This window comes from Homalodisca vitripennis, chromosome 5, assembly GCF_021130785.1.
Source record: "Homalodisca vitripennis isolate AUS2020 chromosome 5, UT_GWSS_2.1, whole genome shotgun sequence".
Taxonomy (NCBI): domain Eukaryota; kingdom Metazoa; phylum Arthropoda; class Insecta; order Hemiptera; family Cicadellidae; genus Homalodisca; species Homalodisca vitripennis.
The window spans coordinates 105,214,406-105,237,522 of record NC_060211.1 but is presented as its reverse complement, the minus strand read 5'-3'; the positions used below and the strand labels follow the sequence as shown (position 1 = coordinate 105,237,522).

At 32.2% G+C, this 23,117-nt stretch overlaps 1 protein-coding gene across 4 annotated transcripts; it reads right to left on the bottom strand.

The window, feature by feature from the left end:
* Positions 1-1,231: 1,231 nt before the first annotated feature.
* On the bottom strand, positions 1,232-22,357 carry LOC124362640. 4 transcript variants are annotated; one of them, XR_006922482.1, is made up of 12 exons: positions 22,040-22,357; positions 17,612-17,828; positions 16,670-16,944; positions 15,584-15,713; positions 14,769-14,963; positions 12,364-12,632; positions 11,325-11,559; positions 7,592-7,789; positions 6,855-7,017; positions 5,620-5,740; positions 3,144-3,367; positions 1,232-1,417 (listed from the first exon to the last, which is right to left on the bottom strand). XR_006922482.1 is itself a non-coding variant. In XM_046817318.1 (11 exons), the coding sequence occupies exons 1-11, from the start codon at positions 22,131-22,133 to the stop codon at positions 1,296-1,298; spliced, it is 2,019 nt and encodes a 672-aa protein (XP_046673274.1). In that variant the 5' UTR covers positions 22,134-22,357; the 3' UTR covers positions 1,232-1,295. The 4 variants fall into 4 exon arrangements, 3 of the variants coding, with proteins under 3 accessions (XP_046673274.1, XP_046673276.1, XP_046673275.1); XM_046817318.1 differs by lacking the exon at positions 3,144-3,367; XM_046817320.1 differs by lacking the exons at positions 3,144-3,367; positions 22,040-22,357 and having other exon boundaries at positions 16,670-16,937; positions 17,612-17,749.
* Between the last annotated feature and the right edge of the window lie 760 nt (positions 22,358-23,117).

Here is a 23,117-nt window from a genome sequence, read left to right as displayed (position 1 = left end):
GCTCAAGAAAATCTGCCATAGACACAATACGAGAAAACTGTGTAACTGCATTGAAAAGTCAGGCAGCCAAAATGTTAAAGCGTACTGAAAGAAAATTAACTCCAGTCTCAGTCGGGCGATAAACGTTTTGGTAAACATTCCTGATGTCGACCGGGGCCGACTAGCTCCAAGAAATGTAAATGGCTGTTGTAATAAATAAGAACGATGATTCCTATACCCTTGGTACAAAGCATGGAGTTTCTTGACAAACAGTTTTCCAGAAACCAGTTCCAGGTAGCTCCTAATAAATTTATTAATAACATCGATGTACCTGATGAACAGCTCAATGTCCGTAAAGAAGCAATGAAGTCATCCGGGTCCAAACAAGGTTTCATCAGATGTGGATGCAAGAAGAAGTGTTCGGGCAGATCTTGCAAATGTGTAAAATCAAATTTAAAATGCAATTCTAAATGTCACGGTAGCACTTCTTGTGCTAACAAGTAAAGTGAATACTTTCTGAAAAAGAACTTTAATAAACATTGAAAAGTGGTACATGTGTGAAAAATAACTTTTTTTTTCTATTTTCAATAATAAGATACTTGTATTTTACTGTTTTAGTTTTTTTGTTTTGATTGAAATAAATGGAATTTCAAGGAAAATTTGATTTTATTTTACTTGTTATAATGGAATTAGTGTTAGGGTATGGTATGGTTGTGTTTGGAGGCTTTTCGGCGTTTGCGCAAATTACAAATACCCACAACCCGACGTGGGCAAATTAGATTACCCACGTCGGGTTATGGGTATTATGGTTTTGCTCAATCTCCGATGAACGTGTTTATTTCGTCTCTTGAGTACTTTCGCTTACCCACAACGCTTTCTGGGTATTTCGCTTCGGCCAATGTCCGAAAAAAAATGCTCAATACGCGACGTGGGTAATTCACGTTGTCCACATCGCGGAGGTGAGTAAAAATTTCGGACATTGTCCGAATTCGGTGTTTGAGTGTAACATATACAATTAATTTGAAATAAGTTAGTTTTATTTGTTACTCAAATTCTGAATGGGTTATTAATTGTTAAAAGAGAAGAATGTATTCAAGAGTAAATATTGTTACAGTACATTAATATATACAGTTCTACTCTATATGTTAAGAGTACATCATAGAAACAATATGATGAACTGGTCAGCAGTTACGAGGACAAATGAGACTGTTACAGAAGTGCAAGGAAAAGAAGCATTAAATAAAACTCCAGCTTCTGTTAAGGTCATTTATTAGATTAAAATTATGTATCACAGTAACATGTCACTTTTAGGATTATTATGACTGTTCACAAGTACCCGTCTTCATTTTTAAACTCTTTTTAGCCAGTTCAGCAACAATGTTTAATCTATACTTATCTATAGGTTCCAATTGAATGCAGTAGTAGAACGGTTCTTTACCTGAAAACATTATTCATACAGTGTTACCTATTACCAGGGATTACAATATGGAATATTTATTTCTTAAAGATGGATTGAATCCATTGATAACACAAATTTACTAGTCAAATACAGTACAGTGGTATCAAGCCTAATACAGTAAGGTGAACCAATAATAGCTCTTATGACATATTGACCAACATCAATAACAGCAACAAGATGAAACTACATAACAGGATTCACCACTATCTTATGAGAGTGACTCAGCCATCTCTGTAATGTTTCATTGATTTTATATTTCAATTTATGATAATAATACTAACGTTAAGTTAGTAATAATTTTCTTTTGATTTGATTATTTCTCCTTTTCCATTTTAGGAAATAATTACCCTCCTACAACAATACCTTAATATATGATTCTTCACTACATATACTGTCACTGTATTAGTCATGCCAATTAGTCATTTATAATTATATTTAATGACATCACTTATCTAACAATTCCTTGTTTGGGACCTCTGCTATTCAGTATAAGCCGTATATCATCTAAATACAAAAGTGAAATGTCAGTGTTTAACATTTTTGGCCAATTTAAATAACTTTTTCAGGAAAACAACTTAATTTTCAAGCCAACCAAAACAAACTATGAGTTTAATACCAACCAGTGAAGAATTAAATGTATCCTAATGTATCAATTGATCCAAGTCTCAAGTCAATTTTTTGGATTTGGTAATATTGGGTAGTTTTATGGGATAGAAACAACAGGATAGAAAAATGCCTTTAGAAATTAGTTCTGGATTATGTGCTTTTTGCTCTGAATGCCATTACAATGCACAAACAATACTCCGAAGAGAATTTATTTTATACATAATAATTCACTTATAATATTCAGCATTTCTCTAAATGGATAAACTTAGATTTAATTAAGATAGTACAGAAAAATTCAATTCATATTACTTTTTAATTCATAATAGAATTAATCTGTAAAAACTCATGTCCCTCAGTTAGGGGTTATTGAAATTATATAATGCACATAACCTGAACAAACAGCATTGAAATTGAGAATGACATTATATTACAAGAAATAGTAACAATATAGCAGTAGGCAACTTTGTTTTAAGGTATACAGTAACAGTTTGATTGATGAGGGATTGTTTAAAAGGATAATAGGATCAAAACATAGGGCCGGAAGCTGCCTTTACACTTCCGTCTCCTGACCATCGCTTTCCTGTCTCATTGTTTCAGGTGATGACACACCACGATACCACAGGAAATACAGACACTGATTTTCTTGTTAGTGTTCCACTTTAGCTTGTACAGGTAGACATGTGTACTCTAGACTTCTGTGCAGTGACAATGCCAGGGATAATTTTCTCCTGTCTGAACTTCAAGATGTTGTTGGGTATGATTCAATTTTTTTGTTGGCAGCCCATTGCCGCAAATTGTAGGTTTTAAGTACATATTTATGTATTAAGTTTTATAGAACTGAGGAATAGGGTACATTTTAATCCTCAAAATATAGTGTTATACATTTTGTAACATATAACAATGGCAAATGTCCGAACTTTAATATCCTGTCAATATGGCAGTAGATTATCATAATTTTCAATTTTTCATGATGCCAATCATGACTCCATTCATCTGTACACCATGTTTAAAAATTAATAAAAATTATTCTGATTCTGATTCTAAACATAGTACTGAACTGTATTTCATATGAATCATACTTTCCTAGTATAATACATACTATATAGTGAGCCGATGGCCTCACAGTTTAAGATGTCAGATGTCATCTGAGTTCAAGATAGCACAAGATCAAATCCTGTCTGTGACTATTTTTATGAGTATCATCGACGTTGTACTATATCGACTCCCCTCCCAATATTCTGTTTTATAAGATCTTTGCACAGGCTAGTAGCTCACAAGAACGGGTAGAATAGGGCTTAAAAGGGTGTCAGCCTCTCCTTTTTACTAAAAAAAAGAAAGATGCAAGTTTTAACATGTATTAAACAACTATCATTAAAAATTTCAAGATTTTTTAAGTTTACTGAAAATCTATTTTTGAAAATAATTTCTTCAAGGCTCTACCATCTTGTTATGTTAATCTCTATTTTCTAAACTTACAATTGAAATATTTTGTACTGTGATTTTAGTCCTGAATTTGAACTAACCATTAACTTTGTGCTTCGTGAAAATATGTTTCCAACAAATATAAAATACCCATACTTTTGACCAGTTAATATTTTATCATAATATTGAAGTCTAGCAATTATTAAAGCTACATGATCAACCACCTCTAAGAAAAGAACTGCATACTGCTGGCATGACTTATGATGTATTAGTTTATGGCTTGAATAAAACATTCGCTAGTAGTCTTACACCTGGTCGAGACTACGACTCCATGGTGGGATAAACTTTTCTTCCATCGGTACACTCCAAACAAAAGTAACAAATATGGAGCCAAACTTTTCTTGGGTACTATTGGGGGATACATAAATAAAATGCTAGTATACCTAGGAATATCTGACATAAAAGCTCAGACCAGATGAAATAACCATAATCAAAGTAATTTCTGTAATAATAATAAAATATACGAGGGGGTACCCAAAAAAAAACCGGAATTATTTTATAAAAATTATATATTATCAAATTTTTTACAATACGACCTAATCTCCTTCAAAATAATCTCCATTACAACTAATACACTTGTCCCAACGGTATTTCGATTGATCAAAACATTTTTTGTAGTCATCTTTAGAAATGGCTGCAAGCTCGAGCTTCGTTTTTTTCTTAACCTCTTCAACGCTGTCAAATCGTTGACCTTTCAAGCCTCTTTTCATGTGTGGAAATAAAAAAAAGTCGCATGGAGCGAGGTCAGGCGAGTAAGGTTCATGGGGCAGCGGAACCATGCCGTTTTTGGCTAAAAACTGCCTAACTGAGATGGCTGTGTGTGCCGTTGCGTTGTCGTGGTGGAAGAACCAGTCTCCAGTCTGCCACAAATCGGGTCTTTTCTGGCGAACCCTGTTGCGCAATCTTCTTAAAATCTCCAAATAAAATGTTTGGTTGACAGTCTGACCTGGAGGAACAAACTCAGAATGAACAATGCCTTTAGCATCAAAAAAGCAAATCAACATGGTTTTGATGTTTGATTTGACTTGCCGACATTTTTTTGGACGAGGTGAAGATGGCGACTTCCATTGGCTTGACTGTTGCTTCGTTTCTGGGTCATAACCATAGCACCATGACTCATCACCAGTAATTACCTTTTCCAGAAAATCGGGATCATTTTCGAGATGTTCTTTCAGAAGGCGGCAAGTTTCAACTCGATGTGCCTTTTGATGGTCAGTCAGAAGTCGAGGAACAAATTTGGCAGCAACCCTTTTCAGTCCTAAATCTCCTGTTAAAATTCGCTGAACCGAGCTCCAAGTTAACCCACTACTCTCTGATAGTTCCTCAATTGTCTGTCGACGGTCGATGAGCACAAGTTCACGAATTTTCTCAACATTTTCGTCCGTTCGAGAGGTTGATGGACGTCCAGAACGAGGTTTGTCTTCAATCGACATGTCGCCATTTTTAAATCGAGCGAACCACTCGTAGACCTGAGTTTTCCCCATAGCATCATCTTTGTAAGCTGTATTCAACATTAAAATAGTTTCTGCAGCATTTTTACCAAGTAAAAAACAAAATTTCACAGCTGCACGTTGTTCACTTAAACTTGCCATGACAAAAAACGAAACAAGAACAAAATAGGGTTAGCGAAAACAGTCACTACGAACGAACAGAATGCACTAGGACAACGGAACTGGGGTCACTGAGCTCGCAATGGGTTGCGCGACACACGCCTAGCGGCAGGAATGTGTACTACACGCTGCCGGCTGCCAGCAATACAATTCCGGTTACTTTTGGGTACCCCCTCGTACTTCTCATCTCTTCAATCCCCAAATAAATCAATAAAAAGCTGTTAAAATATAGCTAACAATGTGAACATGTTGAATAAATAAGACATTTTTTATTTTTTAAAGCTTTAGTAGTTATTTATTGATCAATATTTCTATGAAGAAGAAGAAAAGTGTTTCAATTTATAGTGTAACATATTTCCATACCTTCAATTCTTTAAAGTTTCAAACATTGGTATTAAGATTAAATAACACCTGTTTTTCTAATTAAAATTGATTATGGGTACAAGATGCTCTAAGAAAAGATCACTTAAATTCATTACTTACTTGATAAGGAACTCATCTTCCTGACAGAAATATAAAACTTTCCATTCTTTTTAGGAATTTTGCAGTACATTTTAAACAAAGCATTGAAGTCAAGTGGTTGAAGAGATCCAGTAGTTGGTGGCTAAACAAACACAGAATCTTTAGGTCAATACAATTTTAATAATGACATTATGATACCCAAACAATTAATTGTAATATTATATCCTGTAAATGTCTCTGAAAATTAAATATTTGAACATAATGTTCCTTTAAACTCAGTTTTAAAATTGATAGTATTGGATTCCCATCATCATGTTTTACGAGGCATGTTTTAAGTAAGTATTGTTTTTATATATACAAAAGTCAACTATACATTTTGTAAAAATTTTATTTTTATATGAAAGCCCACACTTTTATCTACTCTTCTACATAACTGTCATCAATATTAAGACACTTATCATATCTAAAAAAACAACCTATTGTATACTGTCGTGAGAGATTGCCACCTGATTTAACAGCGATTGAAAGTGATAATTTTGGCACTATTGTCATCGGGTGTGGTGCTGACTTTCAAAATGCTTCTTCTGAGGGAAAAAATAGTAACAAATGGGCCATAAATTGGGGATGTTAGGTGGATTATCAAATTGTTTTAGCAAATGCTGTGATGAGATCTTGAGTTCTTTTAGTTGCATGTGGATGGACATTGTCGTCCATACACTTCACAATTCAGTCTGTGAATTTCAATTGTTTTTTAAGGCTTTAGCACCTAGAAAACAAATAGCCCATACTTCACAATCGGTTGGATTCTTATAACAAAGGCATTTGAAATATGCAGATGTAAAAACGATCGACTTCTGCCTTGATTGAGTCTAGATAACATAAATGCAGGCTTGCTAACAGATAAAGGTAGACAGTGTGCAAGCATAGGACACAAATCATAGTGCTGCAATCGCAGAATTTCAAAATGGTACTTTTTTAGAAAAACACACCTTGTTTTACAGTTTCAGTTTTTTAACTAATAATACGGATCCAAACTCAAGTTTTTAAGAATAATCGTAAACAATTAAAATGCCTATAATTTAATATGATTCATTTAAAATTCAAAAGAACTTCATGTCAATAAACATGTGAAAAAAGGCATACATATTAACTCTGGCCACTATACTTATTTAGTAGTAGTAAAATTACAGAGCTAATTCAATTTATTGTTATGCTCTGTTATGACTTATTAGCTATGTTAATGTATTACTACATACTCGAGAATTTACGAAGCAGACTATTTCTTCCTTAGCAGCTGCTGTGAGAAACATCTGCCATATGTTTGGTGGAATACACAGTAGTTTCGGGACCAATTTGTCCTTGACAAGAACTTTCTCCATACGTATCCTCTCTTTATTGTGAATTATTTGCAGCTTAGCACTGTAAAATTTAGCAATATTTATTTATACTATTAATTTTAAATAATTTATTCTACTAAGAATGTTAAATGAAGTTTAAAATAAATTCCTTATGAGGACAAAACAACCCCACATATCTTGAAAAATAACCAACTAATACCAGAACTGGAAAGGTATCATTAATTAGGTTGAGATCGGATAAATAGTTTCATGTTAGAAATTTTACATTGTGTAATGGAGTAAAAATAGTACACCCAGAGGGGTTTTTGTGAATCTAGACAAAGAACTTTGTGGACTTAAAGTAAATTTGGTTAGTTTTGGGTGCCCAAAAATATTAAATAGATATTACTGAAAATATCTCCTTGAGGGCAGATTTTAAATAATATAAATTAAAAATTGAATTCTCACAAACACAAAATACAAACAAACACTTTATAGGATACAAAGTGACCAGTCAAGGTCATGTTACAAACACAATGGTTTTACCATGCAGTAAATACAGCCACTTTCATCCAACATTCAAGATCACATCTGGTCTTGACTAGATGACCAACCTATTTGGAAGACATCTCAATTACTTACTGACAGTGACTCACATGGCATAGGCTGAAGTAGTACATCGGTCTGGAACAGCACATTCTCGACTACAAGAGTTCTGGAAGAACTCAGCACTGCAGTAAGAACACCTGGCTGTGACGGCAATCTTAGTGATGTTCAAGGTCTCCAATACTCCCCATATCTTCTCTTTACTGTTAGGGGAGGTGTGACATAGCCCATACAGGCCCCAGCTCTCACTTCAACAAACAAAGAAAAATAATAATGTTCTTTTAAAATATTATCTTTTACAATAATTTAATTAATTTAAAAGTTTTTGTGATAGATCAGATGTTTTTAGTTCAGTACAGGCCACAAGGTTTATATCAAGATCTATCTAACTTATCACAGCAGTATATGGCACAAGAAAACAATAATGAACTTATAGGAACTAAATAAATATATACAGAATGGTATGTTTTATCTCACCCTGTATTTTGATTGTACATCAGTAATAAAAATTCTAAATTCTCTGTGAAATTTTGAAAAGAGTAATAAAAGTTGCTAAATGTTTCAAAAAAATCCGCCACGTTAAAACGTAATATGATACTATTTTTTTTTATTAATTTGAGACTGCAAGAAAAATACTTGTATTGAATTTGAGTTTTTTATATGTACTGGTTTCTGAAATAAGAACTAAAAATACATACAACAAGACAGGCAGTAAATGAAAAGAGATAGAACATTGGTTGCATTTAGTTCTTGGGTCTTCTAGGCCCATGGAACAACATCCTAAAGTTTGTGTAGAGTTTTGCTATATCTTGTATATTATTAATAAAATATAACTTCAACAGAATGTTGACCTAGGCAATTGGTCTGGTATATATTATTGAACCCTTTATTTATTTATTTTATATAAATTACTGTTTTACACCATTTTATTTAGAAGTGAACTACCTACAACTTTTAATTTAAAATTTTATTTTTTTAAGTCTACTGTAAACCAAATATGTAGTTTTCACTAATTTTAGTACTGGTTTGAGGTATTTGTGGTATTTGGTTTGGGATCCGTATTTGAATTCTCGTTAATAGCCCTTTATTGCTGTCAGTGTGGATTCTGTGTTAATGTTTGTCACAGAAAAATGTTCACTATTAACTGTATAAGAATCACCTGTGTTTTCAAATTGCTGTAATTCTCTCTTCATAAAGATCTATTCACACACATCAGTTGAGTCACAGTTTCCGTCACAGTATCAGTCTCAGTTCAGTCACAGTTCCGTCCGGAATTCGTCAGTCAACTGTCCGTCAGTTGGCTTCAGTCACTCGTCAGTCACTTATATACAGTGATCTTACAGTCAAGCTTATTTTATCATGAGTGAATTAAATTGGATAATATATAAATTACCTCAATGGCTGATTTTACTATAGTAGAGTTAGCTGCAATAGCGATACCCTTAGATGACGAAGAGATTGAAAATAAGAGAAAAAAGCGAAGGATATGGGTTCATGATTTATGGAAGAAGAGGGAAAGTCAGGGAGAGTTCATCACGTTATTTAAGGGGACTAATGGACGATGAAACTAAGTTCTTTAAATATTCTTAAAAATTTCATTCTTCACAGACGAGTCCATGTACTTAGGGTTAGACATATCATACAAAACTATTTTTGCGAACAGATTCTATCAATTTTTCATCGTTCATCTTGATGATCGTAACAAACAGTCTTTGAAATATAAACTCATTACAGAAATACAACTTTTTATATAAAAACGCAATCCTTTAAAATAGCAAACACATCTGTCATGCGACCGTCAGGCGTCCCGAACAATCCAAAAATATCGGTGGGAATAAATATGAAAATGACTGACGGACGCCGGCAGAGCTACTGACGGACCTGCGCCGGAACTGAGCCGGATGAGTGTAGATAGTGCAACAGGACATCCATTATAGAATAAATTTTTTTGGACTGTGACGTGACTGATGTGACTGACCTGTGACGAGCCGGAACTGATGTGTGTGAATTTGACCTTAACAGTAGATTCACTCCATGTATTGGTTGATTTTCACCTAATTTATTTCATTCACTGGGAAATTAAATAATTTTGGAATATGTTCAAATCAGTATTAAATCATAATTTATTACATTAATTTTATTACTATTACCAATGTCTTACAACATTCTCTATACAGGGTGTCCAAAAAGTCCCGGGTCGGTTAAAATATTTTTTAAAATATTTAAAATAGAGCTACAAAACCTTACACAAAGTTACTGGACATAAAAATCTATTTTATCACATATTCAGTGATCCGCTACTTCTTCAGGGGGTGGCTTAACTTTACTAACCCAAAACTCTGATACCTCTCAGAAATAACGAAACTTATTATTCTACAACAACAATTAATTGTAAACAGTTTTGGGTTAGTAAAGTTAAAACCAAAAAGCTCATCAGTTTATTTTTTACATTAACCTAAGTTGCAAACTCAAGCCATCTTTGATCGGCTATCCATTTTTGACTCGGTTATCCGTTTGAGGTAGGGTTTGCGGCTCTGTACTCTACTAATGAAGACCTTTTATTTTGATATGCATCTCAACCTATGCTTACATTCAAGATTTTCTTCTGACTCCTAGCGGACCGCCCCACTGAGGAAGTAGTGGATCGCTAAATATATGATAAAATAGATTTTTATGTCCAGTAACTTTGTGTAAGGTTTTGTAGCTCTATTTTAAATATTTTTTAAAAATATTTAACCGACCCGGGACTTTTTGGACCCAAACTCTAGCCATCTTTGAACGGCTGCCATTTTCGATTCGGTTATCCGTTGAGGGTCGGGTTTGCGGCTCTGTACTCTACTAATAAAGACCTTTTATTTTGATATGCATATCAACCTATGCTTACATTCAAGATTTTCTTCTGACTCCTGTCGGGCCCGCCCCCCTGAAGAAGTATCGGATCACTGAATATGTGATAAAATAGATTTTTATGTCCAGTAACTTTGTGTAAGGTTTTGTAGCTCTATTTTAAATATTTTGAAAAATATTTAACTGACCCGGGACTTTTGGACACCCTGTATATGTATACACTTAGCACATGCTCACCAAATTTAGATTCTAGAATCTCCGTTAAAATCAAATAAAATTTTGGAATCCAAATTGTTATCTCGTCATACTAGATAATATTCCAACACAGTCAATCACCATTATATAAAATTCCACAAATCAGATTTCAATACCAAATGTTGAGCAACAGAAAGAATTTTAACACGTGCTTCCCTTACAGTGTCTGAATTAAGAAGAAGGAATCAGGCCGAGATCTTTCTCACAATGTGGTGGCTTACACAACGGGATCCACAAACCAGAAATAGAGGAAAACCGGCAGCTCTTTAGCCTGCAAACCAAACCGATGTTCAACTTGAATGACAAACATCCTTCTTGTATTTGTTTCCAATTTTCACTTGCCGTTCTCAGTGCAAAGCATTTGAATTTAAATTTAACCAATATTGATCTGTTACAGGTTTTCTCAAAAACTACAAAATTTACATTCTATGATTAATTTATTTGATTTTCAACTTAATATCGTATAAGAAATCACCAATTTTGCCTTTAATAATGCTCCAAACATTTTATTCTCTTATTGAACGATAGAGTTGAAATTCAGGTTAAGTTTTTCACTGTCTACAACTCACTAAAGAAGCATTTCAAGCTTATTTTTGCATGATTTAAAAAAATTGCACATTAAAATTGAGCTCAAGAATTGCTTGCATTTCTTCATAAACTTCATTATTTAAGTTAACTCACCTATTGCTCTCACTGTCCTGGTATGACAACACTCTAAAGTTGGACAGCACGGTAGAGATGAAGTAATATTTTCCAGCGTTTGAGCAGCGTCTGTTCAGATGTGTAATACAAAGCCCCACCCCTGGGGACAGCCTGAATAACTGTTGTGATTGAGGAAGGTAGTTGTGTTTGACATAAACACTATGTTCACTCCCAGTCACTATATCTCTAAGTTTAATAATCTGCACCATATTACCTGCAAGTTTTCAAATATTTTATCTCAAGTGTACAACAGAAATTATTAATCTTGAATTTATAAAAATAATCTGGGTGTTTTGTCTCTAGCACACTGAGAGTTACAGAAAAACACTGATTTAACAGTAAAATTAAAACGACTACTAACTATAAAATGATAACTGAATGATTAGTTTGCCTCTCCTCTGATAATTGAATAACATTTTCCTGAGTGGAAGGAACTAATGCTAGATGTGCCTGTTAAAATTTCCTTACTTGGTTCACCAGTGTCGTACATTTTCTGCAACCTTTCTTTGAAATCACATGAAAATTACTTCTGGTATAAGATTTACTAATTACCAACAAGTTTTTAGAAATAAATTATATACTTAAAAAATATATTTCACCAATTGAATCAATCATTCAGATACTGAATTATTGGAAAAATATTGTGTTACAGAAATGTGGTACACTGATAGAATCCAAAAACTAAATAACTGGAAAACTCTAATATCCCACTTTCATACTTTGGGGTTTTCGTATTAAAATATCTTGTATTTTTTATAAGAATATGAGGAATTTTCAATTGATATATTTTTGTATACCGACCGAATGGTATATTGGGATAACACAAAATTACCATGTGTAAGTGTTAAAACATGTATGTACACCAGTGTATGCACTCCTATTAATTATTGGGAACATTTTTAACTTTAATAATAGCATACATAAGAAATTTATAAGAATTAAAATAATGCATTGTTTTGACTGAGAATACAATTGTCAATTTCTTGATCAATTCGAATTATATCGTTCTTTTACCCACCTGGTACTCCTGTTCTCATTATCAACTTGTTCTCTTCAACATTGGGCAGTTCCAACAGGTCTTCTGCTTCCAAAGACAGTTCTGACATCCAAGGGTTAGTCCAAGGTTGATTAATGGTAAGTTTTGATTCGGTCAATAGGGGTTCACTAGGTTTTGCACGGATGCACAGATTACATGACTTGAAACCCACATCTTCATTGTACAGAATACTGTCTACTACTCCATACAAAGTTACCAGATCTATGTTTGCATGTTCAGCTTCACTAGCACTAGAAAAATATTTATTGTTTAAAACTCAAGTTCACAAGATACAAAAACAAACAAATTACACTACTACTTTTATTATTTCACCATGTCCTTCAGGCAATGGCATATTTCTCACCACAATCATCTATTGCCTTACAATAATTAATATAAAATTACCGTACTTTAGATTCTTAACCAAAAAATAACTTAAAAAGAGAAAACAAGAACATTTTGGTGGATTAATTAACAGTTTGTATCGCACTTTTTATTAACAAATGGAAGTAAGGTTGTGGGTTTCAACAAAAAATTTTATTTCCTTTATACCAAACCTTTACTAAAACAAGGTTTGTCCGAAAAGTACCCGATCTCCATTTCCTGGCCGATTATAACATGACTAATGTTATATATATGTTATAATGTTATGTTATATTATACTGTTATAATTTTATAACCTCAGATCTGTTATGTGGGTGGAGAGGTATCCTTCTGAGACCCCCACTAGGAATTAGCTGCGTTCCACTCAGTCAGTGAGTCACAATGCCCTGCTTCATATGTTGTTATACAGTAGAACTCCAATTATCTAAATTAATAGGACTGGACTTGATCCACTTCATTAAAAATCCGGATAATTGGACTTTTCTAAATAAAAGGCTGTTTTATAAAAGAAAACAAACAAATCGCAATAGAGAAAATTTATGGTATTTATTATGAAAAATAATATCAATGGCAATGTTTACATTACATAGTACTGACAAAAGTGTTTGTGCGGCAATAGACGAAAACCACTGATTGACTATACAACAGTTTGAGTAAGATCTAGGCATCTCAAAATCTGCAGTTAATGAAATTTTACATGAAGATTTGAAAATTTAATGTGTCTCAATGCCTGGTAGCGGTTTTATAAGGATCTCGTAATCCGTAATAATCAGTCAGCAAAGGGAAGTTGGATACTTTTTATGTAAACTTTATCCACTTTATTTTTTGTGTGAGTTGATTATTATTTTACACATGTTCTAGTGTTTTTGTTTTTAGGTTTTGACTTGATTTTTTGATGTGATGTGGTGATATGAGCCAGTAAATTATGATTAAAGTTTACTCCAATAATATCATACATCACAAGGCAGTGGAATAATTTCTCTTCAAAATTTTACTGCAGTTGTAAAATTTAGATTTTATTGAATTTGTTACATGAACAATGCTTTTTAAAAGAAGATAGAATCAAGTTTAATCAAATTTGAATCAAAAGAAAAAGTAGGATTTGAAACAGAGTAAATTCACACTAAACCTTGGAACACCTACATGACAGTCCAAAATTTAATGGTGTTTTTTTAATGTACAGAACAAGAATTTACAGCACTTTCTTCTTTCAAGTGAAAACAACAGAAAAGTATTTTAGATATGCTGGGAGTATTTTTAATCACAAATTGACAAAGAACACAGTATACACTCTATACAAGTTGGAGCACCACTATGCTACATTACCAATACCTAGGATATCATGATAAATGGACTGATCAAGTTGTGCCAATGCATTCTTCCTACATTCACCAGATTAGACACCTCTAAATTGCCTTTTGGATTCATAAAAGATAACTGGTTTTTACCACTCTTTAACAGTGTTTGCTACACTCTTCGTTTATCGCACTGATCATTTAGCTAAGAGGTAAAAAAAATTATGTATTTACATACAAAACAACACCTTAATCGTATCTAATTATATTGACAAATTTATATGATTTTTCAAGATACATTTTGAAGTATCATCTGCACATAAACAAAATGAGGAAAAGCATTCACATAAACACTTTTTAGATCCAAAAAAGCATTGTTCTCCATCTGTCTTATTTTCAATCTGTCATGAACGTTTTACCTTGTTTCTAAAAATAAAAAAAATTACATTCTCATTTGTTTCCAAACTGTGGTTGTTTTAGAACTTGCATGCAAAAATATGACACAAACTTCTCATTAAATTTGTTGGGTATGATCAGTAATTTTGATAGATAATCATGTGGTAAAATAGTTTTAAGGCATGTGAAAATTATCTTAATGATATGTTCCTTAATAAAAACTAACTAGGAAACACAACCAAAGAATAGAACCATTCTACTTGTAATTGCTTCTAACAACATTAACATAATATCATATGGAACAACACTTACCTATACCAATTGCTGTATGGATCTTTGGTAAACTGGCAGACAAATTTTGAGAATTGCGTATTAGAGCTCAAAAAGATTTTAGACCCACATGGAAGTTCACACCCATTTAAAGTAGAAAATAATGTTTTATGATGAAAGATTACACCAAGTTCCTTGTTGGCCGATGGAAACATATTATCAAGTGGTTTATTGGACCTGAAAAATATTTAGTTACACATAACAGACTACACCATTTTAAAGTTATTTAATAGTAAAATATGAATTACTAAATGTGAATGTTCAGTTTAGCTCCAGTTCACCTTTCTTCTTAATGCAGCATCTGGAAAATGTAGTCATGTTCATGTTCATGTGAATAGATCCAAAAAAAGTCTGTGACGAAGAACTTCAAAACAAACTATTTACATTGTTACAACATCAGAGACATTTAGGCTACAAATATAAAAATGTAGTGTAATCCATGTGAAAAGGTACAGTACTCTCATTGTCTCATCAGTTGCACGACTAGAACTAAACTCAACATTCACATTGAATCAACCATTCCCACCATAGCTATGTTTTATGTAGAAATACAAAAAAACTTTGAATTATGAAAACACTAATATTGTATATTGTTAACCCAAAAATTTTCATTTTATATGACAATCTGATTTATACACCACTTTAGTACTTCTATGTACCGTAGTATGTAAGTTGTCATGTAATAAATTGTAGACAAAAACCGTGGACCGATGAACATTGCTACTTGATTATTTAAGAAAAGGTAATAGGCATATGCCATTTCCAATCTCTTCACTCCTTCTACAGATTTGACTTACTTATCAAAGTAGTATTTCTCTGTCCCTGCAGGAAATTCAATCACATATTCTCTATTTGGTACAAGGAACTCTCTCCAAGCAACTTGCTCAGCTTTCAGAACAACCCAAAGTTTTACTTCCAGTTGCTTGCCTATAACAAGATATCATGATCTCACAAGTAACATAGTGTGTTTATTTTCATAAATAATTCATAGCAAAAATAATAATTCTTAACAACGTAAATAACTTGAACTATGTCATGTAAAAGAATATCTATCTTAAAATTTAAATGAATAATAACCCTGAGAAGAGCAGAACATTTTTAAAGTAGTGAAAATGCCATCTCGGTCTCTAAAGTTGTGAAATATTAACTAAGCCAGTCAAATATAATTAACTGTTCTTTGTTTAGTATTTTCAATTTGTTTAGTAAGTTTTAGAGATTTTACACACCGTCTTAGATATCAACCATTAGGTAAGTACTCATCTACCTTAGAAAATGCCCTAAAACATAGATGGTCAGAATTTGACTCTACAACTCCCATTGAAGCAGTCGGCAAGAATTATGCTAGATGAAAGTTCACTGGACTGTGCTTTTGAACTAATGACCAATTACAGCTCTAAATGTTCTAAAATACTAAAAATATTTTTCAATTTATAAAGAAACAAATAAATAGGCATAGTGTCATTGTTACTGTATGTTTAACTGTACAGTTTTAACAAGTATTAAGTATTAGATATAAAATACAAAGTTAGTAACTTTTACTATAAATTTAAAAACTTATATAAACCCATTTTAGTTCACTTTTGACAGGAGTAGGCTTCTCTCATCTGTGCTATATAATTTCTTGATCAAGAAACAACGAAAAATCAAGTATGGAACAAATTTGTAATTATAACAAAATGTATAATTTAGAACTTCCTAAATATATTGGTATAAATATCATCCAGATATCTTGCATCTGAGTTACGCTTCAAAAACTACCAGGGTTAATCTGGTGTATATCTGTTTATTGTTTATGTTATATGTATACTAGACATAAATTGACACCATTAATTGTATAATTTTGATGATGAGTAGAGAAGTTTCAAACTATATGAAATACTCACAGTTGGTGTAGGACAGGAAGACTAGACAATGAGCCAAGTTTTCTGATACAACATAAAATACAGTGCTCACATGATGAACCATTACCCGGCAGACATTGCAGTCTTTCCTCTCAGGCTTTGTTACTATATCTTGTGACAAAATTGAACTTGAGCATTTTTCAGACAGATGTATCAATGGATTTCCTTCAAATGTCTGATTCAAAATTCTAATATCGTCCCAAATAATTAACAGGTTCACAAATTGTAGTTCTTCATTTTTCTCTTGTATCTGAAAACTTTAAACTTTTACTTAAATAATAAAACTATTTAAGTCTGTTAAAAAAACTATTATTCTTAATAAATTAGATTGAAAACTTTTTCACTATCTTTATTAATGTACAATTTGTTAATTTCACACGTGCAACTTTAGTAACAATACTAAGCATACATCAATAATTTCTTGTCCACGGATACATTATTTCGATGCTCTTGATATAAAATAGATTTACTGGGCATTCATAATATCTTTTGCTTTTAATGTTCATTACATGCTTAAAGGCTTATAGAATATTTTTTGAAGTGCCATACACATTTCAGACATTCATATAATTGTTCATATTATTGTCATTCTCTAATTTACACCAAATAAACAGTTTAAACACTTAGGTTGCCTGATCAAAATGAAATTTCATGAAGAATAACACTTTTTGCAGCAATACACAGTTAAATCACACACAAAGTATCTGAAAAATATAGAAATACTGTACATAAAAAAAAATTACTTGTTTTATTCTTAATTTTAAACACATTATACAGACAGAGTCCATTATTGTAAATAAGCGGATATAATTGTTAATGTTAGATCAAATTTAACAATATATTTAGCATACAAAAACTAGCTTAAATTCAAAATGATCTAAATGGGTACATGTGTGATGTGTATAGCAGCTGAGGTTTACTCACAGTTCACAAACAACCAAGAGCTTGTGTATCCATACTTGTCGACCAACAACTGAAATCCACTGAGGTAGGTGTTTAGCTGTATCAACCAGAGTTAGAGGCACAGTATATGGATGCTCAGGTGAACCAGTATCCAGAATCAAGCCATAGTTTGGTGCAGCTGCCAGTCTCACCACTCCTCCTACTCCCTCCAACAACCTTGTTTGATGCCTGGCGTCAACTATTAACACACACACAAACCCTGTACTGTTCAGCACTCATTTAACAAATTTTTAAAATTAAAGAAGCCTAATTAATTTTTAGGTTTTAGCTTTACTGAAACTTTAGAAAAAACTCATGGGTTATTTTTTTACGTACAACAAGACTTTTTGGCTCACTAGCCACAAGATTCAGGTAATATCTGTAACAGTTTATATGACCTGATACTTTGAAACTTTATGGACAATGAACCACCAGGCATTTCCGATTCCAAAATTGTGGTACCGATTCTTAATTTTGAATTGGATTCTTATATTATTTGTTACTAAGAAATAAGAATATAACCTGATTCTAAAATAGTCCTTCTGGCTCAATCCGAAGAAGTAGATAGATTTTGTGAGAACAAATGGAGCGGTACCAACAATTCCTGCCTTTCTCTGCCCAGCCCATTAGGATCTTGATACAAATTTTGTTAAGTCTTGCTGTATCCCTTTCTCTACCATTGGCTCTCAGTACGTTTTACAAAATGCAATACAGGTGTTTATCATCATTTGCTGAATTATGAGAGTCACTCTCTACACCTAGGTATAATTATTGACAAAAATCTATAATGGAATTTATACATTGAGTTTGTATAAAAAAAGCATTATTTTTATTCAAAAACTGGTATAATAATACTGATTTGTTAAAACTCTGTTACAAAGCTATTTTTGAGAGCAGAATTCGTTATGGCATTGTAATCTGGATCAGGCCAGCTCAAACCCATCTAAATAGATTTTTTACAATCCAGAAATGGACAGTTAGAATAATGGCCGGTTTACACAGGGGCCAGTCATGTCGGCCAGCTTTTAGGACCGTCTATTCTTACTTTGTCATCTTTATTAGTTGAAGCCACTTTTCTTAAACCAAGTTTGGAGAGAATGTTGTTCAAATTACTGATATAGGCCTACATGGGTATAATACAAGGAGTAAACACGACTTTAGGCCTGAGACTTGTAAACTGTAGGTTTCCGAATCAATACCACAAAATTTTGGTGGTCTTATTTTGTAAATCACCTCATGCCATTAAATCAACTTCCACCCTGACGGGTTTCAAGAGGCGGCTGATGGGAATACCTTGTCAACAATGTGTTTGATACGGTTGGAGAGTTTCTGAGTCAGTAATGTATGTAAAATTGTGTAAAGCTGGGCAGGATCTGTGAGTGAAATATTGGGGTGCGGCTGTTGGAAGCCACTGAAAAATGTACGAAAAACAAAATTTAAGAAATTGTGTTGGCTAAGGTGAGTAATGTTTTGATTAGTTACATGATGTATAAATAATGGAATGAAAAGTCAGGAATCTAATTGAGTTAGGAAACAGGAACTTAAGAAAAGAAAAGTTATCCCACCCATATTTGACATTAATCAGCTAGTTACACATACATTTACACAATAGCTACTCAAGCAAAGTTTCTTTCCTGGAAACCTCATTTAACAGCTATGTATGTTCTCATTGATACAAATAAGATTTTGAAAATGGAAATTCTATATCTTTTGTACTAAAAATAAATAATGTGTAAATTATTACCCACTTTATTTTTAATATGCACTTTATTTTTTTAGGAGCATAAATTTTTTGAATCTTGAAATTGGAAATTGACTGATTTTTTACATTAGAGAACTTGTGAAATATCAGATTCAGACAATCTAGGTGTTGACAGTGACTCCTAGGTTTCCCTTTATGCTTTCTGGAACCCCAACCTAACTAATATGTCAGTAAAAGTTCAATATAAGTATTTATTTATTGTAAAATTAATATAATCAGTGAAAATATTTCTATATCTAAATTTACACAAGAAACTTTTGATTTTTCAAAACCTGTCGCTCTTAACACCAATTTACATCTATGCACCTACAGACATACACTTGTAGGATACCAGGTAATTATTATTAATATATTTATTATTTTGTAGTGCACACAATTCTCTGGTATATTTTGAAAACCTTTAATGTAAAAATTATATTGTTTGCTAATATTTGAAAATGATCGTTCCTATATTAAAAAAATATAGGTATGCCCACCACTTTACAAAAAAATAATACAAAATTCAGAAATCAGTTAAGCATTAATTTATTTTTTGTTTTGTAGTGCATATAATTCTCTACATTTTGGTATATTTTTGAAACTTTTAGTGTAGAATGATATTTTTTGTAAATATCACCTCAGATCACGCCCCAGATCGTCCAACTTCTTTGACGTCAGATCACATTGTAAGATTTAAGACTTGATCTAAGATCAGGAAAGTACTCATCGGAAAAGCTTCTGGCCTTCAGTGTGGCTTCAGTGGTGCCATCCCTCAAGATAGTACCCAAATTCAAGGTCACGTAAGCACTTGTAAAGGTTATGTTTAACTTTGGTACACTAATAACGAATATTTGCAATAACCTAATCTAAACCTACTTATATCGCACAATAACATTGCATAGTTTAACATTTCCATTCACAAAATGCCCTCGGCTGTTACTGGTTACCAAATAACCCAAAACCAAAAAAATCTTTGAGAACAAATCATTCAGCCCAGCTGTTACTGTAACAACAATATCCCAGTAATAAGTTACTACTGAATTACCTGCCACCTACACTAATATTGCAATCTGTAATGGTAGCATGTGCAGTGGTTAGGCACATGTTTTATTTGTGTCAGACATTTTTATCCTTCAAAATAGTAAAAAGTAAGTAAGTGGTCTGCAGTATAATAACCAGCCACCACAACAATTGAATTAACTATCTATTAGAAATATTTAAACTATGAAATATAAAAACATTTGACCTATAGATATTCATAATTAATAATTACCAGCTCTTTTTATTTCACAGAATAACAATATTGTTTTAAAATTAAGTAAATTCAAACAAAATAAAATCATTTGCATAGTAAGTGCTTATATCGGCAAGAACAATGGTGATAGACATGCGCTTTTTGTATCAAAATATATTTTTAAACATTGAACAATGTTTCAAACAGCTAAAAGGTAATGAATCTTGCTCCCTTAAATCCACTCTAAACTTGGTTTAATGAACATATTATAATCATGTACTATTTTTGTTAGAACCAAAACAACTAGATGTGTTACTAACTTATGATTCTAATAAATTAATGTAGTTTTGACAAATCATCAGTATATTCAGAAATGCCATTTCAGATTGGCTATCATTTTGTAGAGAGGTTTGTTTCTATGCTTATAAAAATATAAAGAAGTATTATTATTATAACTACATTTCTTTTAGATATAAAAAAGTAGCTTTACTATATTCAATCCTAAAAGCCTGTAATGTAATTTGTTTCGTCATTACTGTTCCAAATTAGTTAGGCCTATAATTAAATTATTACTGTACAAGACATAAAAACAGCCGATCCATATTGTAATTTGAAATATATATAATGTAATTTGGTTTAACATTTTGGTTTCAGTAGTTATATATTATTATGAATATCGATGACTCGATTGTCATGGTGGCCACTTACTGCAGCTAGTAAATGTTATACTGTTTTGATTGTTATATTTTATAAATACACATATCCTAAATGGTCTTTTATTCACCATAAAATTTATTACATTTTATACTGTAATTTGAAGTACAACGTAATTTGGTTTAAGTAGTTATAGCGAGGATTATTTACTCATGAATATCAATGATACAATATTATCAACCATTCGAGTGTTACTTATTATACTGCCGCTGATAAACTGTTTTGGATATAACTTAAATTTCAAATCGGTCTGTTATTAATTTGTGTGCAATTGGCCAATGATATGGTTTGAGAACACCTAAACATTTCCTGCGTAATTGTAAGAATAAGAAATTTGTAACTATTAAAAACTATTTTATATCATAACAGATATTGTGGATAAAGTAAATATTATCTGTTTAATTGTTACAAATAAATCTTAGTCATGCAATACAATCAAGGAAAATAACTGTTACCTTCAATCAGGCTTACAACACACAGAGATACACTTGCTGTGCCTATAGGAGATACAGATTTGTCTGCAGCAAATATTTACCAATACATGAGAAAATATTACATATAAAATATGTTTTAATCATGTTGTATGCAAAATCAAATAGCTTTATATATTGTAGGCCTACAATAATAATATTCAACAATCAATTTTCAATATGCAATTACCTAAACCTTATTTTGTACTGTACAGTAATTAATACAATATTAAAATATTACATCCCCTTACCAATTCCATTTTGTGAAGCCATTTGTCCCATTGCCAAAAATATTTCTTGTATTTCTTGTTGAACGTCAACATTTGTTTTTAAAACTCCCGCCATGTCTCAATTGTGAGAATTCAGTGTAAATTAAATCTTTCAAACTGAACTATTTACGATACCATCATGAATTTGCGTTGATCAATTTCACAATGAAGTACAGAAAAATAAAAATGCGGATTGATTTTTAGTAGAAATTACTTAAAATAAGCCCAGTGTAAACATATTTACTATATTCAACAACTTGCAACAATCATGTAACATTCCCTAACCTAACCTACTAAAAACGTAAATAAAAAAAGGAACAAGGTACATTTTTCTACTTCAAATTTTAGGCTTGGGTTATTTATCATGTTGTTTCTCCCTGTTCTCTATTTTGTTATTGCTTTGTAATTATATGACATTTTTCACTGTAACTTTGAAAAGCTTTTACTAACTGTAGTTTGACAGTTAGATCAATAAAACAATATAGGTCGAATAGTTTTTATATATATATATATATATATATATATATATATATATATATATATATAAAGTTGAGCAATTATTTGTATTGGCAATAATATTTTGTTTTTCATGTTGAGGATTGGTCAGAGTATGATGAATCTAGGAACACAGTTGGGCGAAAGGATCTGCGCTCGAGTGAGAGAGAGGGGGGTCTTTTCCAAGAACATTGGGCTTTCCCTTGAAGCCCATCCTTCGGTATTTCTCGTGACCCTTGAGGCAAGAACTGGAATATTTTTCAGTTGTCTTGTGGTTATATGTAAATAAAGTGTTCGTATGGTTCAGTTATTTTAAACCGATCACAGATCTGCGCGCTCAGAACCCTTGGCCTCTCTGTTCAGAACGAGATTGGGGTCTGGACTACACATTATTACCAGGGGTACATAATAGTCTAGTAGACGAGAACCCTTCAGGCTACGTGTTAATTATTTAGCTACTAAAACCTACACACAGCCCCCTTAGTAATGTCATATTCCTGTTTAGCTTTTAATATCTTTTTGTATATTAATAAAGAAACATTATTTTTATAACCAATTTAATATG